This window comes from Macrobrachium nipponense, chromosome 4 (genome assembly GCF_015104395.2).
Source record: "Macrobrachium nipponense isolate FS-2020 chromosome 4, ASM1510439v2, whole genome shotgun sequence".
NCBI lineage: Eukaryota > Metazoa > Arthropoda > Malacostraca > Decapoda > Palaemonidae > Macrobrachium > Macrobrachium nipponense.
Window position 1 is genome coordinate 13,726,177 of NC_061100.1, and position 21,529 is coordinate 13,747,705.

Consider the following 21,529-nt stretch of genomic DNA (forward strand, 5'->3'; position numbering starts at 1 on the left):
GCTTCCTCAACAAGTTAAAACAGCTGGCCAAATGGCAGTAAGTGTGTTTTTTCATCCCACAGACTTCATCTGTATATATAACACAATGTTCAAAAGCTGCATAAAGCCTACCAAGTACTATTCTAATTCAATGTTTTGTTTACTATACACACTCTTCAAAAGTACAAAGAGCTTTAAAAGGTAAAAGCAGTCATGTAACTCCATGAATATGTACACCTGAACTGAGGACCAGTTAAGGAGTCATGTGTACTTTGTCTTTTGTAATTATAACTTCACTAATAGACAATTAAGTTATTATTGACACCTAGCAAGAAAATATGGCAAAACCTGAATGAAATTAGTTTTCTCTAAGCATAGAGAAAACCTAATCAATAATGATAAAATCACTGATATAACAAACACTAACCAAGGTAACAGTTTTTCTACAGCATAAGATTATGGTCTAAGATATCTTCTATCAGCCTTAGTTTCTACAGATCCTTATGTATCTTTAGCATGACTAGAGCTCCAGTTGATCATTTCAGCAGTATACTCGTTATTAGGTTACATAAAATTATTATTTTAGTTGATTTAAACCAACTAAAGAAATAATAATTTTACGTTAACCCATACGCGTAGTAAAAAGCTCATGAATTTTCTTTGGCTGTCTTTTCTATGCAATCATTGTATTTAATTTATTTAACTTCCAATACTTTTTTCTCGACTGATTCTATTTCTTGTGATATCTGTATCTTTGACAGTTTTTATATACTTTCTGTCTGCCTTAACTGCTTTAGAAAATTCTGTACTAAATTGCATTGGATGATTGCTCATGTTTGGCATTACTTTTCACTTCTGGATGTGACAGTCATGAATCATCATAATTGGCTTGAGTGAGAACCAATTTAGCTCCATATTACTTTTTGTTATTTTTTTTTGTCCCCTTCAAGTCTGATTTTTGACATTTTAGCTTTACATATTTTTTTTCTAACTTTTGAAAATTACATTTTGATCATAAATCAATTACTGTGCTCACTTTTCCTTGAACTTTCTCCAGCACTGACTGAATATTGTATCATATTCTTTGAGGTAAAAAAAAAAAAAATACAAAATGACAAATTGTTCTAAAATTTGCATTTTTCCTAACTATACAAACTGAGGTCCCTTTTACAATAGGAAGGTGGTACTAGCGGCAGCTGGATAGGTCGAAGCTTTCGAACAATGGGTTCGGTAGTTTAACTGCTTGTCCGACAGCGCGCGCTCAGCGCGACTGGGAGGTAAACAAATCACTTTTGCTTTTGGCCCAAGCAAAAACTGCAGAGTGAGGGGTGGCATGAGGTGGGGCTATGTGTAAAAGGACCTCAGGTTTGTATAGTTAGGAAAAATGCAATTTTAGACAAATTGTCATTTGTTCCGACACGGCATACAATAGGAAGACTCACTTCTTGGTGGGAGGAATCTGAGTCTTTTGTGAACAGACTGGTGTTCGCCCAACCTTGGAAGCCTCCCTGGTCGTAAGAGCGAGGGAGGGATCCAAGCCTCTGTCCGATTGATCGGGGTGTGCACCGCAGGATCAATGGTCAGACCTCTGGACCGAGTACTAAGAGAGAGGCATGCGGATCTCTTCGTACCAGCAATGTAAGAACTTGTTCCTGTACAGGAGCAAATATAAAGTCATGGGTTTGACTCTTGTAGGCATCCACTTCCCCCCCTTGTAGAAGGAAAGTGGTGGATATTCTGCTCCTATCCCTAGTGAAAGGGATAGGATGGGGCTCTGTCATATAGCTCACCTGCATCTCGTCCTCATCCAGCGTAGTGACGACCGTGGCCCTCTGCCCACAGGTAGAGGAGGAGGAAAAGATGGGAAGAGAGAGCAGTCACTCACACTCACATCATCCACACAGTCACACCAGGACTTGATGCTGTTCAGCCTGCGAGGGTCTGGGTTAGCTACACAACTTGTTGAGCAGCCACCACGGGTCCCAAGGAAAAGGTATCCAAGGACCTGTGGGCAATATCCCGAAGGTAGAAGGACGTAAAGGTAGTCTGGTTAGACCAGACCCCTGCCTTCAGGACCTGCGCCACGGAGAAGTTCTTACGAAACGCCAACGAGGGGCCAATACTTCTGACTTCGTGAGCTCTCGGACGGGACGTACGGATGTCGTCACTACCATCAGCCTCATACGCCCTCCTGATGACCTCACGCAGCCAGAATGAAAGAGTGTTCTTGGATACTTCTTTCTTGGTGACCCCGGTGCTAACGAAGAGGCGTCGACACTCAGGCCTGAGGTGTCGAGTTCTCTTCAGATAGCGCCGTAGCGCCCTCACAGACAAAGCAGCATCTCATCCGCATCATTATCGGTGAAGTCCAATAGGGAGGGAATCGTGGAAATGACTCGAACCTGTCGTCATTGGGATCGACCGGTTTTTCTGAGTCTTCGCAACGAAGTTCGGGACGAAATCGAGCGTCACAGATCCCATCCCCTGGAGTGTCCGTACATCATAGGAAAGACCATGAAGTTCCCCTACTCTCTTCGCCGATGCCAGGGCCAGCAAGAAGAGGGGTCTGAGGGTCAGATCCCTGTCTGACGACTCTCGGAGTGGCTCGAACGGCGTTCGAGTCAGACTCCTAAGGACGAGAGTCACATCCCACGCAGGGGGCCTGAGTTCCCTGGGTGGGAAGACCTTTCGAAGCTCCATCATAAGCAAGGAGATCTCGAACGAGTTCGAGATGTCCAATCCCCTCAGTTTTTCAGGACGAGCGCCAAGCGGCTCTGTATCCTTGATGTGGGGACTGAGAGGAGCTTCTCTCGGCGAAGAAAAACGAGGAAATCCGCTACCTGCTGAAGAGTGGCTCTGAGAGGAGATAGACCCCGTCTACGACACCAACCACAGAAGACGGCCCACTTCCCTGGTACACAGCTGCAGAGGACTGACGGACGTTTCAGCCATCTCTGTTGCTGCGCTACGAGAAAAGCCTCTCGTTCGCAAAGATGGTGGATAACAGCCAGCCGTGAAGACGTAGAGACTGGACTGCTCGGTGGTACCACCGCTCGAAGCGTGTGGCTGGGCGAGAAGGTTGGTGCCAAGGGGGAATCTCTCTCGGTTCTCCTGCGAGAAGAGCCAGCAGGTCCGGATACCAGGATCATCCTGAGATTCGGGTGTGACCAGTGGCTCGACTGACACCTTGCGAATCAGGCTGAACGGGGGTGGGAGAAAAGGCATAGGCGAAGAGGTTGTCCCACGGCCGGGTGTTGAAGAGCGTCCTCTGCAGCTGCCCATGGGTCCGGCACGGCCGAGAAGAACACCTGGAGCTTCCTGTTGTGCCGGGTGGCGAACAGATCCACGACTGGTCGCCCCCACAGGTCGAAGAGCCTTTCCGCCACGTCCTGGTGTAGAGACCATTCGGTTCCTATCACCTGAATCCCGACGGCTGAGCGTGTCTGCTACTACATTCCTCTTCCCTGGAATGTAGCGTGCCGACAGCTCTATTGAGTGTGCCTCGGCCCACCCGTGCACCTGCCGAGTCAACTGGTACAACGGGAGAGACACTAGGCCCCCCTGTTTGTTGACGTAAGCCACCACCGTGGTGTTGTCGCACATCAACACCACTGAGTGTCCCATCAAGCGTCCTGAAACTCTTGGAGAGCGAGGAACGCTGCCTTGAGTTCCAGTACATTGATGTGAAGGTGCTTGTCGTTCTCGTCCCACACTCCTGAAGTCAGCAACTCCTCCAGGTGTGCGCCCCATCCCTCGGTCGATGCGTCTGAGAACAGCTGCATGTCCGGGGGGGGAGTGCGCAGGGGCACTCCTCTTAAGAGTTCCTGTCGTCCCCAGCCACCAGGCTAGGTCCTGCCTCACCTCCTGTGTCAGTGACACTGGAAAGCTTGGGGGATCCGTCGCCTGTGACCAACTCTCCTTTAGTCTCCACTGGAGAGACCGCAGGTGAAGACGCCCGTGAGGGACTTAACTTCTCGAGTGACGACAGGTGTCCGATCACGACTTGCCATCGCTGAGCTGCCTGTTCCTGCCGAGACAGGAACTGGTTGGCTGCCTCCCTGAATCTGCTGATCCGCGAGTCTGCGGGGAAGACTCGCCCTGCTACCGTGTCGATCAGCATACCCAGGTACTTCATCCTCTGCTTGGGCTCGAGATCGGACTTTTCGAAGTTCACAACGATCCCCAGATCGCGACAGAACTCGAGCAGTCGATCCCTGTCCTGTAGCAACTGCAAGCGGGAGCTCGCCAGGACTAACCAATCGTCGAGATACCTCATCAGACGTATCCCGTGCGAAATGGCCCAAGCGACACCAGAGTGAACCTCGCGTGAACACCTGTGGGGCGGTTTTGGGAGACCGAAGCAAAGTGCCCTGAACTGGTACACCGTCCCGTCGAGGATGAAGCGGAGGTACTTTTCTGGAGGACTGATGAATGGGTATTTGGAAATACGCATCCTTCAGTCCACTGAAAGCATGAAATCGTTCTCCCTGATGGAGTCGAGCACTGAGCGTGCCGTCTCCATCGTGAACCGGGTCTGGCGAACAAACCGGTTCAGGGGAGAGAGATCTATCACCGGGCGCCAGCCTCCCGTAGGACTTTTCCACCAGGAAGAGTCGACTGTAAAAGCCCGGTGACTGATCCGTGACGATTTCTACAGCTCTCTGCTCAGCATGGTCTTGATCTCCTGTCTCAATGCTACGTCCTTCGATGACCCTGGAACGTACGACTGCTGTTGGACGGGTTGGAGGTGAGGGGTGGCCGAGATTCGAAGGGTAATAGATATCCCTCCCGAAGGGACATCTACAATCCAGGTCTCGGCGCGTAGCGCTGCCAAGTTGCCCAATGGCTGGCCAGGCACCCCCCCACTTCCTTGGCAGCAGGTGAGGGGGAACGCCGCGTCCCTAGCGTTTCCCCCCTTTCTTCGACTTCTTCCCAGAGCCTCCACGGGAGGAGGAGGGCTGGGAGGAGGGCTGGTTACGGCTCCCTTGCCAGAAGTCGAAGAAGACAGAGTCATTCCCCGGGGCTTCGACGCAGCTACCGTCTTAGCCACCGAGGAAGCGCTAGCCGAGCTCTTAGACTTGGCCGCAGTCCGAGGCTGCCCAGAAGCCTTCGAGACCGCCTGTGAACCAGCCGGTCACTGTCGTCAGTGCGCCGTCTGTCCACCGCAGCGTCCACCATCTCTCCTGGGAAGAGAGACGTGGAACTCCGTAAAGGTCCGTTGCGAAGTCCCAACGCCGCTTCACGCCCAGCCGCCCTGGAAACCCGAGTAAGGACAGCGTCCCTTCGTCGGAGAACCAGGTTGGCCCACAGTTCACCGTCTGGTGGGCAAGGAAGGAGATGGCTCTTCCCCCAGACTGGCAAAGTCTCCTGAAGGCCGAGTCATCTTCGGGAGAAATTCCCCCGGAGTTGGCTGCGACCTTAGATACTGTGAGGGACCACAGATCTAGCCAGGAGACGGCCTGGAAAGCTGCCATGGCGGTAGATTCCAGGCCGAGTGCCTCTTGCTGCGAGAACCACAGGTTCTCGGACAGGAGCTGCTGCAGAGACCACATAGAGTTAGCCTGGCTAACTCCGGGTTCACCTGTTTGGGCGGCATCGGGTCTTCATATGGCACGTAAAAAGAACGCCGCTGTCGCAGCAGAGGAGGTGGAAGCAGCTTGCTCGACCTCCTGCCAGACTGAGCGAACCGTCTTGGTGGAGGACAAGCGATTCAACCATGGTCCAGCACTGAGTTCGCAAGCTCAGAACGCGGCAAGCCCACCGTCGGTCTGGGTTCCCTCTTCGGGCCCAGAACGACTCGAGCCGGGACGTGGGCTCGGATGGTGGGAGCGGCGATCCTTCCGCGAGGTCGTTGTGCTGACGAATCAGCGCAATAACCTCGGCAAAGTTCCTCTGGATCTCAGGAGTGACTGCGTCCTGCGGAGTCGGACCGTCCAGTCCCTCAAACAGGAGCACCTCCCGAGACCCTCCTCCCTCAAGGAGAGGAGCAGCGACAGACCCCTCTCGTCTCCTCCAACCACCTGTGCGTACGACCTGGCTGGTCCGAGAACCGAGCCTGGTACGTACGACGACGTGGTGGGATCCTGGAAGGGCGCACCCCTCACGATCACTCCTCAATACCTCGCCCCTCCCAGTGTAACCCGAGGAGGTTGAAGGTATGGGAGAGGAAGACCTGACGCTCCCCTCCTCGCTCGCTGGCAGAAACCAGCGGGCGTCTTGGAAGACTGCAAAGCCAAGATCGCAGGGAACCCGCGGTGGCGATCGAGCTGCAGACCTAGTCGAGCCGTCTCGCTGTGGAGAACGGCTGGACCGAGAACAGCGGCCCCCGGTCCTCGTGTGTCAGAGGAGCTGGTGCTGGTCGCCGTACCCGATCGCTCTCTGTGAGAGTGACGGTCAGGCGACCGGCGAGCTCCACTGTCACGGTGAGATCGGTGCGTATCCTCACGGTGCGTCAGTTCGCTGGTACCAGCCGTGGCTGGTGCCGGCGAACGGGGGGACCTCTTCCCAGCCTCAGCCCGTGGCCGGTCATGGACCGTCACGTCCGCGGGCGGGTAGCCAGCTGCTCGCCGCGAGAGCGAGAGCTGGTCTGGTGAGAGTCGCGTGAGCGGCTGTCACCAGTCTTCCGCTCCGTGCCGTGAACCTGACGCTGAGCGGACTCAGAGGTCTGGTCCTGGCTGCACGGTCGCTGGTAGGCGACCGTACACTCGGTACTCTCGCGAACGAGCGGCCGAGACGGACCCTGCTGCTGTGGCCGAAACCACTGACAGCAGGTGAGGAAGTGTGCCGGTGTCAGCCGGCACTCCTCTGGTCCCCGTAGTCTTCTTCCTTGCGGAAGAAAAGACGGGTCCTGCCCCCGAAGGAGCAGGTGACCAGCGGAAGAACCCCCCGTCTCACCAGAGCGAGACGGGCCCTTAGAAGTTCCCGAAGGAGACTTCTTAGGGGGGGGGGAGGCGACCTTCTTCTTCTTCGGCGGGGAGCCTTAGAAGAAGAAGGGGAAGAGGCGGCAGACGACGAACGACAACGAACGACGAAGAAGACGATGAAGACGACGCGACGACACCTTCCTCCTCTTCTTCTTCTTCTTCGTCAACCTTCTCAGGACCGACGTCAGATCTGTCATCCAGGACGGAGCCGGGGCTGCTGTGTTGCCGAAGCAACAGGGCCCGGACGCACCTGTCCGAACAGATCAGCATCGGGAGCAGCGGCGCCAGGAACAGGAACAACATCAGCAGGTGCAGGCATCACAGGAACGGCAGACGAGACAGCAGGAGCAGGTACAGGAACGGCAGCAGTGGTCACGGCAGTACGGCAGACTGTGTAGGCGGTCCAGATGGGCGGACCAGCGGCACAGACATCCTAGGTACCGGTGGGAGGTCCAGGGGCGAGCTCTTCGGGCACACGAAGTCGGTCGCGGCAGCACGGCAAAACCCAGGTGCGGCATCACACTCCCCCGAGTTACGGCGACTGGCCCCTGCACCGATGTAGTGGGTGCACAGAGACCGCGTGCTGGGTGTACACCAGGGTGAGGAGGTTGAAGCGTAGCCGGGTGTTGTAAGGGTCGTGGTGGTGGTCGTGCTCGTTGCATGGGTGACCGCCACGGCGCCAGCGAGGATGGTAGAGCAGCCCCTGGACACTCGGTCACGCCCTGCACCCCAACGATGCCCACACCTGTCCGAGGTCATCCTTCGCGGCAACCGCACCTGAGGAGGCAAAAGTCGGGGGTGATTAGGGGGGATCCTCTACCCGCTCGCGCGAAGACGAACGGATAGAGGACCCAGAGTACAACTGGACGTCAGGGCGGTATCTAGCGCCCTCCTCCACACTCACGACAAGTCAGGAGAAGAGAAGGACCTAGACACCCCCACCCCCCCCGAAGGGGAAGGCGCGAGACATGGAAGTTGAGCGGGCGGCAGGAAAGAAGACGAAGTGTCCGTCACCAAAAGGGAGTCGCGGGAGAGCTTTCCGACGACTCCTTTGCAGGCCTTCGCTTCTTCCTGCCCTCATACAAAGTCCACTGTGCCTCAGACCAATCATTACAAACATCACAAAGGCTCGGCTCGGGTGCATTCGCGCCCCCGACACCGAGCACACAAAATATGAGGTCTATCTCCGGGAAAGAGCGGAACTTCCCGGCATTTACGCCCTTCGGTACCCGGCATAGTCTCCGTGGGGTAGCGAGGCGAGGAGATTCCATCATTAACAAATTTAGTTGAATTAATATGAAAAGAGAGAATGATTGTACTTACAATGAACTCTTTCATACACAACACAACCAAATACTCAAGAAAGCAAACGACGAGAAGCGGGCAGAGAGCGTCGAACACACACGTCCATCGCATGTGAGGCCGAAAGCAAAAGTGATTTGTTTACCTCCCAGTCGCGCGCGGCGCGCGCCTGTCGGACAAGCAGTTAACTACCGAACCCCTTGTTCGAAAGCTTACGACCTATCCAGCTGCCGCTAGTACCTTCCTATTGTAAAAGGACCGAAGGTTTGTATGCCGTGTCGGAACAACTATAAGTTATTTCATTATTTCACCCTATGTAGTAATTCAAAAAAAAAAAATTCTGCTATTCTTGACTATCAAATTTTTTTATAGTTTTTCTCTAGAAAACCTAAAAATTAGATTTGTGAAAACAGCTTGTTGTCTGAAGAACACTGATACCACATGCAGATGAGAGAGAGATGAGAGAGAGAGAGAGAGAGAAGAGAGAGAGAGAGAGAGAGAGAGAGAGAGAGAGAGAGAGAGAGAGAGAGAGATATTGTATACTGATATTGTGAAAAGTGCAAAGTGAAGAAAAAATAAAAAGGCCATTCTCATTTAAAGTTAGAATCATAACTAATCTTTATTTTTAACAAGGGACTCTTCTCATAGCCAAATAAATCTGCAGTAGTAGTAATAGCAAACAGACCAAGTGGCAGAGAACAAAGTAAAGGAAAACAATTTATTACAGGCGGTCCCTGGCTATTGGCGGACTCGGTTAATGGTGATCCGTTTTTATGGTGCTTGTTTTGCGCCATAAAATTGGCGATTTATGGGGCCATAACGTACCGAGTTCCAGTTATCGGCGCCAAAAGGTGCCAATAATAGAGTTATGGCGCCATAACATACCTAAAGGAGGTGCCATTAACTGGATATTGGTGCCACAAGTGTCATAAATCACCAAGTTAATGGCGGTTTTAACTTATTAGCAGCCTGCCGAGAACGTAACCCCACCAATAATCAGGGATTGCCTGAATTATTAGTATTATTCAGAACAAACCCACAGAGGCCAATGACTTGAAATTCAAGAAGTATGAGGAAGTAAAGGAAAACACACAGTCCAAGAGTGTGAGGAATAAAGGACCTCTAAAACTGAGAAGTTCAACTGTGAGGCATATTTACTGCATATTGGGCTGCTATTCAGCAAATCTGGTTGCTCTTGGCAGGAGAAGGTGATCAGGGATCAATTGCAAATATGAAGGTCTCTCTTAACCCTTAGTGGATGGACATGCTCACAAGTAGCAATAACAGGTTTTGGGTGGATGACGGAGTGACTCATGGTGAGTAACAATATTACACACCATTGATTTTGGGGAATCGAGAGGGAAAGAGATGCCATTTACTTCCACTGCTTATAAAATTCACTAATGGCAACTTTTAGACTGGCTAAGATGAGAGTCTGGGAGCTCAGAGCTTAGTTGTGGTCTTGACAACAAAGGGAGAATGTACTGCTTTCTCTCTCACATGACGTCTTTTTAAAAAATTTGCTCATAAATATACCAAGGGGTTGCTGTTGGTTTCAGTTTTTATCTTTAATGATAATATGTCAGTTTACAGATGTAATTTTGCAAAGAAAAGAGCAAAGAAATATTAGCAAAAAAAATGCATAAATCCAAAAAAGTTACTGCATCTTCATTCTCAGTAAGTTTACGTAAGTATCTTACAACAAATAAGCTCAGAATTTATTACTGAATTTCTTTCTGACCTGTTTTTAAAAGAGGCCCCACGTCTTCTCTTTCCACTGAGTTTTTTTTTTTTTTTTGAAATCAATGACTTCAAAGTTTCCCCAGTCTAGGGTGCTGCATATTAATTTTTTATACCAGCTCCTAAGGGTTAAAATTCAACTTGTGAAAACTGACAAATGAGACCATCCGTTGATGGTCCAAGTTATAACTGCTAATATTAGGAAACAGAAACCTACCCACCATGAACCATTCTATCTAAGAGATAAAACTCTGGCAGAAGCAAACATCCATAGAGGTTCCAGGCCTTTCAAGATGAGGAGAAGGAAGATAGAGCTCCAATTAAAACAGATCGAACAATACAGCGTTGGAAGATTCTCCATTAAATGAGGGGGTTCATTCTTCTATTAGACCAGGAATCAGTGAAGTTGTGGTTCACTTCTGCGGCCAGAAGATCAAGGTCAAGATCCCCACAGCCATAGTTGACAAATGTGGAAACATTTTGAGGTACGTAATGCTTCAATGGAGCCATCATCGTGGAGGAATAGGCGGCTTTCTTGATCTATATCAAGGAGCAGTGAAAGGTTTAGATATTCACATTCACCTGGTGGTTTTCAAGAACTAGCCAGCAACAGCCATCGGATAACATAGGAAATATTATAAAAAAAACACAACACCTGGTGTTCCTTTGCTAGGAAGGCATATCAATCCAGATGTTGTGAAGTTAAGACATGGATTGACTTGAGACTAGGTGAAGATGGACTGCCCCTTACTTGCCAAGAAGCTGCTACACTGAAATCAACGGCTTTTTCCATTTTACAAACAGCTTCATGGTCAGACCTTCGGTCAGCAGTGATGGCTAATTGTCAACAACACTTACCAGTCAAGCAAAACTTAAAGGCTATTAACTCTAGAAGGCTAAACCTTCAAAGTTCACAAATGTCATCACAACTGCTAGTCATGTCTGTATATATTAACAATGAACTGTCCCCATTTCAAGGTCTATGCAGCAAATGATGACTCCATGGAAGCAAAAAATGCATGGAATACTGATTAGACCAGATCCTTCACCTCTCACACTTCCTTTGCTCCATGAAAGGCAGAGAATAAACTACAACCTCCAATTCCACAACATTCCAGCTACCTTTTCAGCAGTGTTCACTCCTTAACTTAATGTAGGTCCTAGTACTACCATCGTGCACCTAGTATGCTCCTCTTCTCCTTCCATAAATCCAACTTGGAACCATGATAACTGACCAACCTGCATCCTTACTGAACACATTACAATGTCATTCAACCAAATGTAACTCATTTTACATTTTATCTAGGCTGAATACAAAAATAAAAAGCTAAATTTTGTCAAATTTCCATCAATTAAAAATACTTCCATATCATAATCACACACTGATGTCACCCACCAAAGACGTTAAAAACGAGGAAATGTGGCGCAATGGGTATTTGGGTTCCTGCACACACATTTCCTTCATAAAATGCCCAGGGCAGCAATGACACTAGAGATATAGTAATGGTTTCTCTCTAGCAAGGGACCGAGAAAGACTCAAGACTTCAGCCTACTGATACTATCTTTGGTTAATACCATATCATGGATGCCAATATAGCATAGTGTGTATAGTATGGACACCTTCACTTCCAACAGTGAGTTACAATAATTCTTCCTCAACTCATTTAATCATTTCAAAGCTTTTCTTGAACTAAATTGATATTAGTCAACTACAATACTTCATTATTCCTAGAGCTAAAGAAATATATTTATGGAGGTGCAATCTATGTCATCTTCCTAATAATATTTAATATGTAGAACGCCCCACTTTTCCAAATTTAACATCGCTCCAATGCTAAATTGTATTTACATAATTGTGTTCAAAATTAACGCATACTGAATTGTATAGAAGAGTTACTTTAGAAATTATGAACACATCCATTACATAGGTACCTTAAGTCTACAGCATAATTATCTATATATATTATAAATAGGGGCTCTCATAAAGCCTCAGTAAGTTACCTGCTACTTCTAGCAGCTACAATTCTATTCCCAACTGACTGAACTCCACTGCTATTAATAAAGATTCTCTTGGTAAAATAATGATGGTAAGGTTTTCAATGAGGATATGCACACACAAGCATGGTTAGTCCTCCCCTCTATTATTTAATACTAAGGAAAGCCTCTAATCTACAAAGAATCTACTAAAGCTCTAAAGATTAGCAGCTGGGGTTTAAATACTAAAAAATCCTTGTCATGTATGGTAAAACAATGTGGACCCTGGGAAGTGGCATACTGAGTTTAGAATTTATTCATTATTATTATTAACATGTAATATGTTAAGAAGAAAATCAGTTACTGACAAGGAAACAGCAGGTAGGTACAAACAGCAAAGCTTTAGCTTTTAATAACCATTAAAGAAGACTATCAAGTAAAAAGATTCCCAGGGACCTTTAAGGACCAACACAACTGGGAAAACTAAATGTAAATTACTGAAATATACATGACTACAAAATTTGCAAATTAACTGAATGAACCCAAAATAAACGATGGAATGAACTAAAAAAATATCAGAAGTGAAGGAAATAAAGCAGGCAAAATAATGATAAATCAATGAGCATCTGCTTTACAAGGTAACTGTTCACCCAAAACAATACACAAACATACAGCAGATTTAATCAGTATCTAAAATACACGGGAAAAACTTTATTACACTTGAAGGAAAAACCTGACAAAAATTAATATTCATATTTCAAACACTAAATTTCCAACAATTACTTCAATTTACACAAATCCCACTGAAGATCTTCATACCTTTAATAATTACACACCAGCACATGCATATTTACCCTGAAATCAATTCTTCAGTAACATTAATTCAACTCATCTAAAGTTAGAGTTCAATACCCTCCACTTTCATTACACCACTAAGACAGCAGTTCAATATATGACTGAGAATGTTTATAAGCACAACTTTGTGCATTTAACAAAGCATATAAGCAATTTTACTATGTGAACTATACAGTATTTACATTTTAAATACAGTGTGCCTGACCAAAATATTGCTACCTTCCTAAAAATATTTACTATATATACAAAAATTATGGTTATCATCAAATGAATTGTAATACGAACAATATATACAGAAAGATGTGTTTTAAACAGTGTTCACACATACAATAAAACAAGCCATCTCACTTACTTGGTTTGACTTCAGTATCTGGATCACTCTCCATCCAATTCTCAGCAACATCATTGTTGTCTAAGCTGATATCTCCTTCCTTGGGTAAAAAAATAAGAATCTCTTATTAGATTCCCACCTCTATGAAAGGAATTAGGAAACTACCCAAAAATATTTGTAAATAAAATGAAATAAATGAACTGTGTGCAAAATTCATTCGAATTTCACGACAGTGCTTAAGCAAGGACATAAATGCCTGCTCATACCTGCTCATTTTGATCAAGACTATTCCCACTATGACTTACTTTAGGTTATCACTGTAAAAAATGTGGCTACTAAAAATTGTTAAGCAAGGAATAGTGGGTATGGAAGGGCAGGGCACACATTGCAGTCAAGTCTGTTATTTTAGAATTCAAAGGCTGAGGATCATCCAAACTGGACAATTTTTTTTTTTATTTTCATTCCTCTGGAAGAACATCTTCATTGGGAGTTTTTTTTATTCTGCCTTCTGAGTTTGCCATACACCTGTTGTAGCAGTAACACTCCCTCAGAGATGTGTGTGTGAACTAGATGACTCCCATTTCATGAAAGGATCATAATCCTTTGATTCTATATTTTAGTGAACTAGATGCTCCATTTTCAGAAGATCATAAATCCTTGATTCTATCTTTAGCTTTTTATCTTCAATTGTCTGAATTAAGCTGTCATTGATCTTCTCCAGAGTCCAGTTTGGAGGGTCAGCTTCACTTTCTAATTCATATTCATACTCTGATTGGAGGTAAACTTAATTAGACCTTAACAACTCCTCGCTTGTCTGGTCAACATCCTCTCAGATCATCAATACCATCATCAATCATGTCCCTCTTTCCATAACCACAAGCTTGCCTTGCCTAATTGATGATCCTCTGCAACTCACTAATGATAGCCAAGAAGCCCTTGAAGTCATTCAAAGCCTCACTCCACATTCTACCAACAAGAAGCCACCAATTCTGGTTCCAATTCATCCATTTCTCTGTGGAAAAATTTTGTTGCATCTGCACTGGTAAATGCTTTCCAGCAGTTCATGAAAATTCACAGCACTGTCAGCATCAAAAGCTGAGTGGATCAAGTCATAGAACTGCCAAATGTCAACAGCCTTGACAAAACAACTGGTGTCTTGATCAGTCGAGAGATTGGAGAGGCGCAGTTATGCTGGGAAGCAGAAACACAGACATACCTGGGTGTTCAATGCCACTGACTTGAGAAACATCCAATTTCATCATAGATGAAAACCTGCCTATCATCATAGCCTCCATCTTTTTTTTTTTTCTATAGGAAACTTGTAGATGGCCTCTTCATCAAATTGCTTTTCCTCCAGTAAATTCTATTTATTTATTTATTTTTAGGTTAAAAGGATGTAGCATCCTTCACTGGCTGCACATGGCTAATGGCTTGGTTCCCTCTTCAATTCCAGCCCTAAAACTGTATTGTTCACACAACGATAAGGCTTCCTGCTGAAAAATGTTTTAGTCATAAGGGACTCCCTTCTTTGTCATGCTATCAATAGTATTAATAAGGAAACCCCTATACTTTTAAATAACTGATAATGCAAATAAAAACTCCCACACAAAATTGAAATAGCAGCACATACCTCCATTGCAGGGTCCCATGGCTGACCAGCAGCAGGGGTCACCGGGCTGGTGGCGGCTCTGCATTCAGCTCTGTGACTAGAGGAGGTTCAAAGTTTACAGATTCCACTGAAATAAATAATAAGTGACACAAATATGAATGCAGTTATACCACAAGAGAATAATAACCCCAAAATTGCAGCAAAGTACCAATGAAACTTCTAGTGACTCCTTTTAACTGAAGATTAGTATTCCTTCATTTTGCCAGCATTAATTTCAACCTAAATCTATAAAGCAATTAAGATGTTTAATACTTTGATAACTGTTAACCCTGATTTCATTTTGTGATTCACTCAACTAAGCATTTCTATGAAAGACAGCACTTACTGTGTAGTTCTGATTTTGTTCTCTGCTTAGGACGTGTCGGTGTTCTAGAAGTTATTCGTTGAGGAACATTAGAGACAGCACCTTCCTCATCCATCTATGAATAGAAAGATGAAGATAAATATATATTACCAAACACTGCTTTGCATACATTATTTAAAAAACTATGACTATGAAGTTATAACCCCTTAAATAATAAAACACACAAACACTATGAACAATCTATAGTCCAAAAAATCAATTACATACTGTCTATGTGGAGTCAATGGCTTCCAAAACCCTGATAATTCTGTATGGCTTAAATAACTGATTACAGAATTCCTATCTTTTCTACACTACCAGTGTTATTCTCTTTTCCTCCATTCTCTCATATGTATGATTGCCAATGTGTTTACACTTGGATCTGAGTGCAAGAAGGAGATTAATTATGCCACAACACATCAACTTACTGTTGGCTAACAGCAGAATCAAACATTATAATCCAATAAACACGAGGATTTTGAAAAGAATTAACAAGTAAAGAATGTAAGTAAGAAAAGTAAAAAACAAAGAATAACTTTTTTCACAAGGAAGTTTTTAAACAAACAAACAATCCAAGGTTGCGCAGAACAATGAACGCTTGTGCCAGTGGGTTTTATGATGTGGGGATGAGTTACTTTGACAGTGCTAAAAATTGTAAAAAGCAAGTATCACTTGATAGGTATTTTATAGTAACAAAAACAAGTGATTCGGGCAAATTGAGTGTAACGTGAAAGAAACAGTTGAAATGTAGTGAAAGAGAAAAATATTCTGAGCCCAACTGGGGAGTCAGTTGGAAGCGGATCCCTGTCTGCCCCCCAACCCATAAACATACCATCCCCTCCCTCTACTCTCTACTCTCTCACCGCCCAGTCCCAAACACTTGCTCAAGTAAAACACTTTGAATTTCTCATGTTACTGTACAGTGTTCCCCATTTACATGCGGGAATAGGCTCCAGAACCTACCGGCAAAAAAGGAAAAATGCACAAATTCCCTAAAAAAATGCTTATACTGGCTTTATAACTGCCAAAGTACCTTTAAACTCAAAATAACATCATAACTGGGCACCTATTTTAAAATTTCACTGCTTAATTTGATAGTTTGAAACAAAAAATATACCCTAATTTGTCACACTAAAACAAATTAATATCCTTTTAAACAAAAATACACCCCAAACATTATCCCCAAACAACCCAAAATAACCTTACATTACAATACTCCCCTACTAATGTTACTTGTAACCCTTGATGGACGGATCCCCACATGAGCAGCAACAATGGGTTTTGGGTGGTTGACGGATTCACTCATGGTGAGCATCAATATTACACGCCATCGATTTGAAGGAATTAGGCAGGAAAGTTTTCATTACTTTTATGGCCCATAAATTCACCAAGGGCAACTTTTAGACTGGCTAAAATCAAGAAGCCAGGCAGTTCATGAGCTAGCTGTGGATCTTTAAACTTTCAAGTAACAAGTACTGCCTCTCTCTTTCTCACATGATATATTATTATACATATTTACTCTTAAATATACCAAGGAGTTGCTGTTGGTTTTAGTTCTTATCTTTTATGATAGTATGTCAGTTAAAATAGTAATTTTGCAAGGAAAGTGTAAAGAAATATTAGAAACAACATGTATAATCCTAAAAAGTTGCTGCATTTTCAATGGCAGTACATTTACATAAATATTTAACAACAAATATATACTCTTGAATTTGTCACTAATTTTAGTTCTCATCTGTTTTGATATTGTATGTGCTGTAATTGTAATTTTACAAAATAAAATTATTTATTAGAAAAAACATGTATAACTTGGTAAAATTAACGAATGTCTCGTAAAAGAGGCCCACAGGGGGTTGTAGGTAGTCAATTTCAACTTCTCGAAGAAGGTAGGGAAAATTTTATTGAATTTTTTTTCTTACACCTTGTACCTTTTTCATTGGTGTTTTTATTCTTCTTAAATTGGCCACCTCAAAGTTTATCTGGCCTGGTGCTGCATATTGATTTTTTAGCCCAGCTCCAAAGTGTTAAGTAGGCTATACAGTCAACTATCGTTAAACCAGACCCCATTAATCCAGACATCGGATAAAGCAGACACCGAACAGGGTCAGCCCAGTTAATTAAAATACGTATGTTCGTCCATGATTTAAGATAATTACTGGCTCCTCGGCTGGTTGTGTACTGTTTCCTTTTTATTTGCCAAAGATAAATAAACTTTTCATTTATATTTTTATTTTTCTAATATACAGTTCTGTATTTATAATGTACTAAACTAAAATGCTTTTAACTTGTAACTGATTTAATATGTATTTTGCAATACAAACAAAGGTTTCCATTATGAGCTGTTGTCTGGAAGGGTAGGAAATATCATCACCAACAGTTTTACCTATTTTCTGCCTGACTGGTAGCTACAGTACAATGCTTTCTATGTTTTTAGGAAAGAAAGATATGCAAAAGGTAAACTTCACAAAGACAAAACCTGAGTAAATTGAACAATACTTGTGGTTACGTAGAAAATATATGAGAGAGAGAGAGAGAGAGAGAGAGAGAGAGAAAGAGAGAGAGAGAGAGAGAACGAGAGAGAGAGAGAGAGAGAGTGTGTTCCTATATGCAGCTTAATTCAATCAAGAATTTTGTAGGAAGGAATTAATTCTATTCTTCATATACGTAATCAGTCAAATACGTACATAGTATACTATTACAAACTATGTATTGTATTCAAAACACACGCACTTACAGACAGAACACAGCTAAAACCTGATTGGCTGGCTGGTGGCCATGATGATCTGTTAGCCAATGACAGCCCTCTACTTGTTCTATTTCTATACATTTCGATCACAAAATACGACTGTAAACTGTTGACGACTTTAGTAACAATAAAGAACAACCCTCTCCAAGATCCATATGATGATTTGTACTTTAGAGCCTTATCGTTAAAATTCACAAGTTGAATTACAATTATTTTTATCTCTCATATTTTTTAGTTTTAAGGAATCTTTTTGTTGAAAACAAAGTGTATTAGTGAACATATAGTCTTGACTGCCCTACTATTTTATTACTGATCATCTTAATAACCTCACATTCATTTAACATTATATCAATATAAAAGATAAACTACAATGAACAAATAATACAGTGGGGCATCGCTTAATCGCGGATAAGTAATCATGGAATCAGTCATTCACAAGTTTTTTCTTGGACCGCTTCTCATGCTATATCGCTGGTATGAAATCACAGCATCACGGGGAGGGACAGGACGTGTGCGTATGCGATGTTTATCGGTAGGCTAAGCCTCGGCCGCGGTCCGATAATCACCAACATACATGAAACAACCACATTATGATATTAACTGACAATAAATCTAATAAAACTATTCTCACCTTATATATTAATGGCATATCTTCATAATAAATAGCCTATTCAAGGTTATAATGTATGACTTTCATTGGTAGGCTAAACCTAGTCACAGTGCAATAACCGCCAACATACTTACAGATTTACATTATGATATTAACTGACAATAAAGGTAATAAAACCATTCTCACCTGATATATAAGGCATATCTCTGAATTAAGTTCCATTCGGCAACTCAAAACAGTGTATATTTTATTAGTTATTAATAGGTCGTTTGTTGTTTTTCCAGACCTCTGAGTCTCAAGTAGACTCTTCTCGGGCTGGTATTCAAAACAGTGATGATATTGGTAGAAAACGACATCAGTTGATATTTTAAGAATGTAAACAAAACCAGGATGCAAATGGTAGATTGCTGTATTCATATCATAATACTATAATATGGTAATAATACATGCAATATGATTAGACACAATAAAACAAGTTTTATTAAAATTACCATTTTCTCAATACACAAACTATTATTCAACACTTTTGCAAATGGATAACTGTCAATGTTACACCAAACATCAGGCAACAACTGATTGCTGACGTCATCTGCCATAACTATCAAGCGTTATTGAGTTGTGTTTAAGTTGTCACTGCCGATAATTTCAATGGTAGCTTCCAAAGGTTAAAATAAAACACATTTTTACTCATTCTTCATGTAATGGAGATCTGAAGAAAGTCTCTCTCTCGGCGACGAAGCATAAACGAAATACGTAAAACCATTTTTTACCTTCTATATTATCGTCATATCTTCACAATAAAAAGGCTATTCGTGGAATAATTTCATATCAGTGAAATCAACTTTTATTTATGCAAAGCCAACCAGCTGACAAAATGTACGTACGTATATGAAAATCAACTTATGGTAGCGTTCACAGCAAGATTATCTTTCGAGTTGTAATAGTACTAATCATGGTAGTAAAAATGTTTGGGAATATACGTAACATTCATTTTCATACACAATATCATTGTTATTGGCTGGTAGTAAATAATAGTTTAGAATGATCATATGTACTCTGCATTGTCAGGGTTTGTGGCACGATGATAAAAACAAAATAAAGTTTTCCTTTTAGGCTACTTGTTTAGAAAAACATGAATAGAATCGGCTTTGCAACTTCTTTTATTTTGATATTTTTAATGATACAATAACTATTATTTGTACTACTCACACGGGTCTGTTGAGTCCAGTGTTACCAATTTTGCATTTTTAATGCTAGCTTTCATTTTCTTGAGGTAATTAGCAATAAAATTTCGATCCAGCATCTGGCAGGAAAACTTGCATTTGTTTTCAAATACATCTAGCACACGTATTTTGACATCAAAACTTTGTAATGTTAAGTTTAATATTTCTTTTATTCTACTATGTTTGATATATCATGTAAGAAAAAGAACAAAATCTTGCAAAACCATTGAACAGAATAGATTTCAAAATTATTAGGAATCATGTAACGTAATGTACAAGTACAATGTGTATGTTACATACATGTTTGAATCGAAAAAGAGAGCAATCGGTTGAAATTGGCTGGGTGGCATTGTTGTGTATGATGTGAATTTTTTAGCACTTTATGGAGTGAAATCTAGCAAGAAATTGCCATTCCCATTTGGTAACACTGGCCTGCCCACATTTTATGTTGTTATTGAAGTTGTGTTCGCCGCATTCTTTAAATTGTACCCATATAAACGAGTCAATTATGTGGCATCCAAAAGCCCCGATTCTTTTACTCTTATGGGAAAGAAGCCTAAAAGTCAGATGAAGGTTATTACGTGTAATATATTAACGTGTTGTGAAGAGGCCCACATGAGCATGCATATGTAGGCTTCTAGCTGTAATCCATAGGCTAATAGGCTACATATGTACAGTAGCACGTATACTATATATATTTTTAAGACTAATGTTGTAAAAAAACTTTGAAACTATCTTGAATTTAGTTTAAGGTGATAGTTGAAGACATATTTGGTGTCTGAACTAAGTAGGCAGTTATAAAGATTGGAATAGTGGTCTTGGTGGGTTAACTATTAAGGTAGGCAGTTTTTTAGCAATTTTTGAGGGGGGTACAAGGATAACACGGGTATTTACTTCTGGGCCTATCCCCTGCGATTATCGAGGTCCTACTGTAAATGAAAAAAAACACATGAAAAAAGAAAAAGTGTTTTTGCTGCATAAGTGATGTTTTTAATTACCCAATTATGCGCTCATAATACAACAAAAAACAATATGCATCTTTTCCATGGCTCTTTTAAAAAAGTTAAAGTGTTTTATTCCATTGTATCCAATAATATTCAACGTACATATTCTCATATTGCAATTCTATTAGAAAATACAAAATAGCAATCAATGTTTTGGTTTGGGAATCAGCTGAGGGTGATTATGAGGCAAGTTTATTTCGCCATATTTAAACACAGTTGCAGGAGGTGATTTTCTAGATACTTTATTTATATGGGACCAAGGTTATTATTATATGCAGTGTCTTTTAGTTGAAATAGGACTAAATTTAATAATTTTTTGTTAATGGCATTAGGTAATTTTTTGTGTAAAAAAATCAACAGATACCGTTTGCTATTTTCACTTAATTTCATCATAATACGATGTTCTTTCATGCCCAGTAATTTTATTTACCGTTGAGTATGATGGCATATTGAACTTTAAGGGTGTTTCATCCAGTTTCATCCATGTTGCTGATGCATGATAATTTATAGTCATTAGTAGCTTGAACATTTTCTTCTCAGCTTCAGCTACAATTTCTAGCTTAAATTTACCAGTATTCTTCCTTGCAGATCTTTTCTCCATAGGGAATATGGGTAAAATGTAAAAATATATCAGGCCTATTCTACTTAACGTCAGTTTGTAACATATCTATGGTGACTTTCACTATCATACAATGGTTGAAATGCAAGCAAAACAGCTGTTGTTTACTGATTCAATGGTTATACAACAAGTATAAATACGTTATTACTTATGATACTTTCATCTTTCTCTTTTTATTATTTTAACTTATTTAACCTGATGAGATACATTA

General features: G+C 42.6%; 2 protein-coding genes across 2 annotated transcripts in view; one reads left to right on the forward strand and one right to left on the reverse strand.

The window, feature by feature from the left end:
- LOC135210722 (mitogen-activated protein kinase kinase kinase kinase 3-like) overlaps positions 1-21,529 on the forward strand; it is a 365,691-nt gene that overhangs the window by 7,958 nt on the left and 336,204 nt on the right.
- Positions 14,717-21,529, reverse strand: part of LOC135210641 (mitogen-activated protein kinase kinase kinase kinase 3-like) — a 38,263-nt gene continuing 31,450 nt past the window's right edge. The window contains 2 exon segments of the mRNA XM_064243430.1: positions 14,717-14,840; positions 15,099-15,192. Of these exon segments, the coding sequence (XP_064099500.1) occupies positions 14,773-14,840; positions 15,099-15,192 (162 nt within the window). The 3' untranslated portion in view covers positions 14,717-14,772.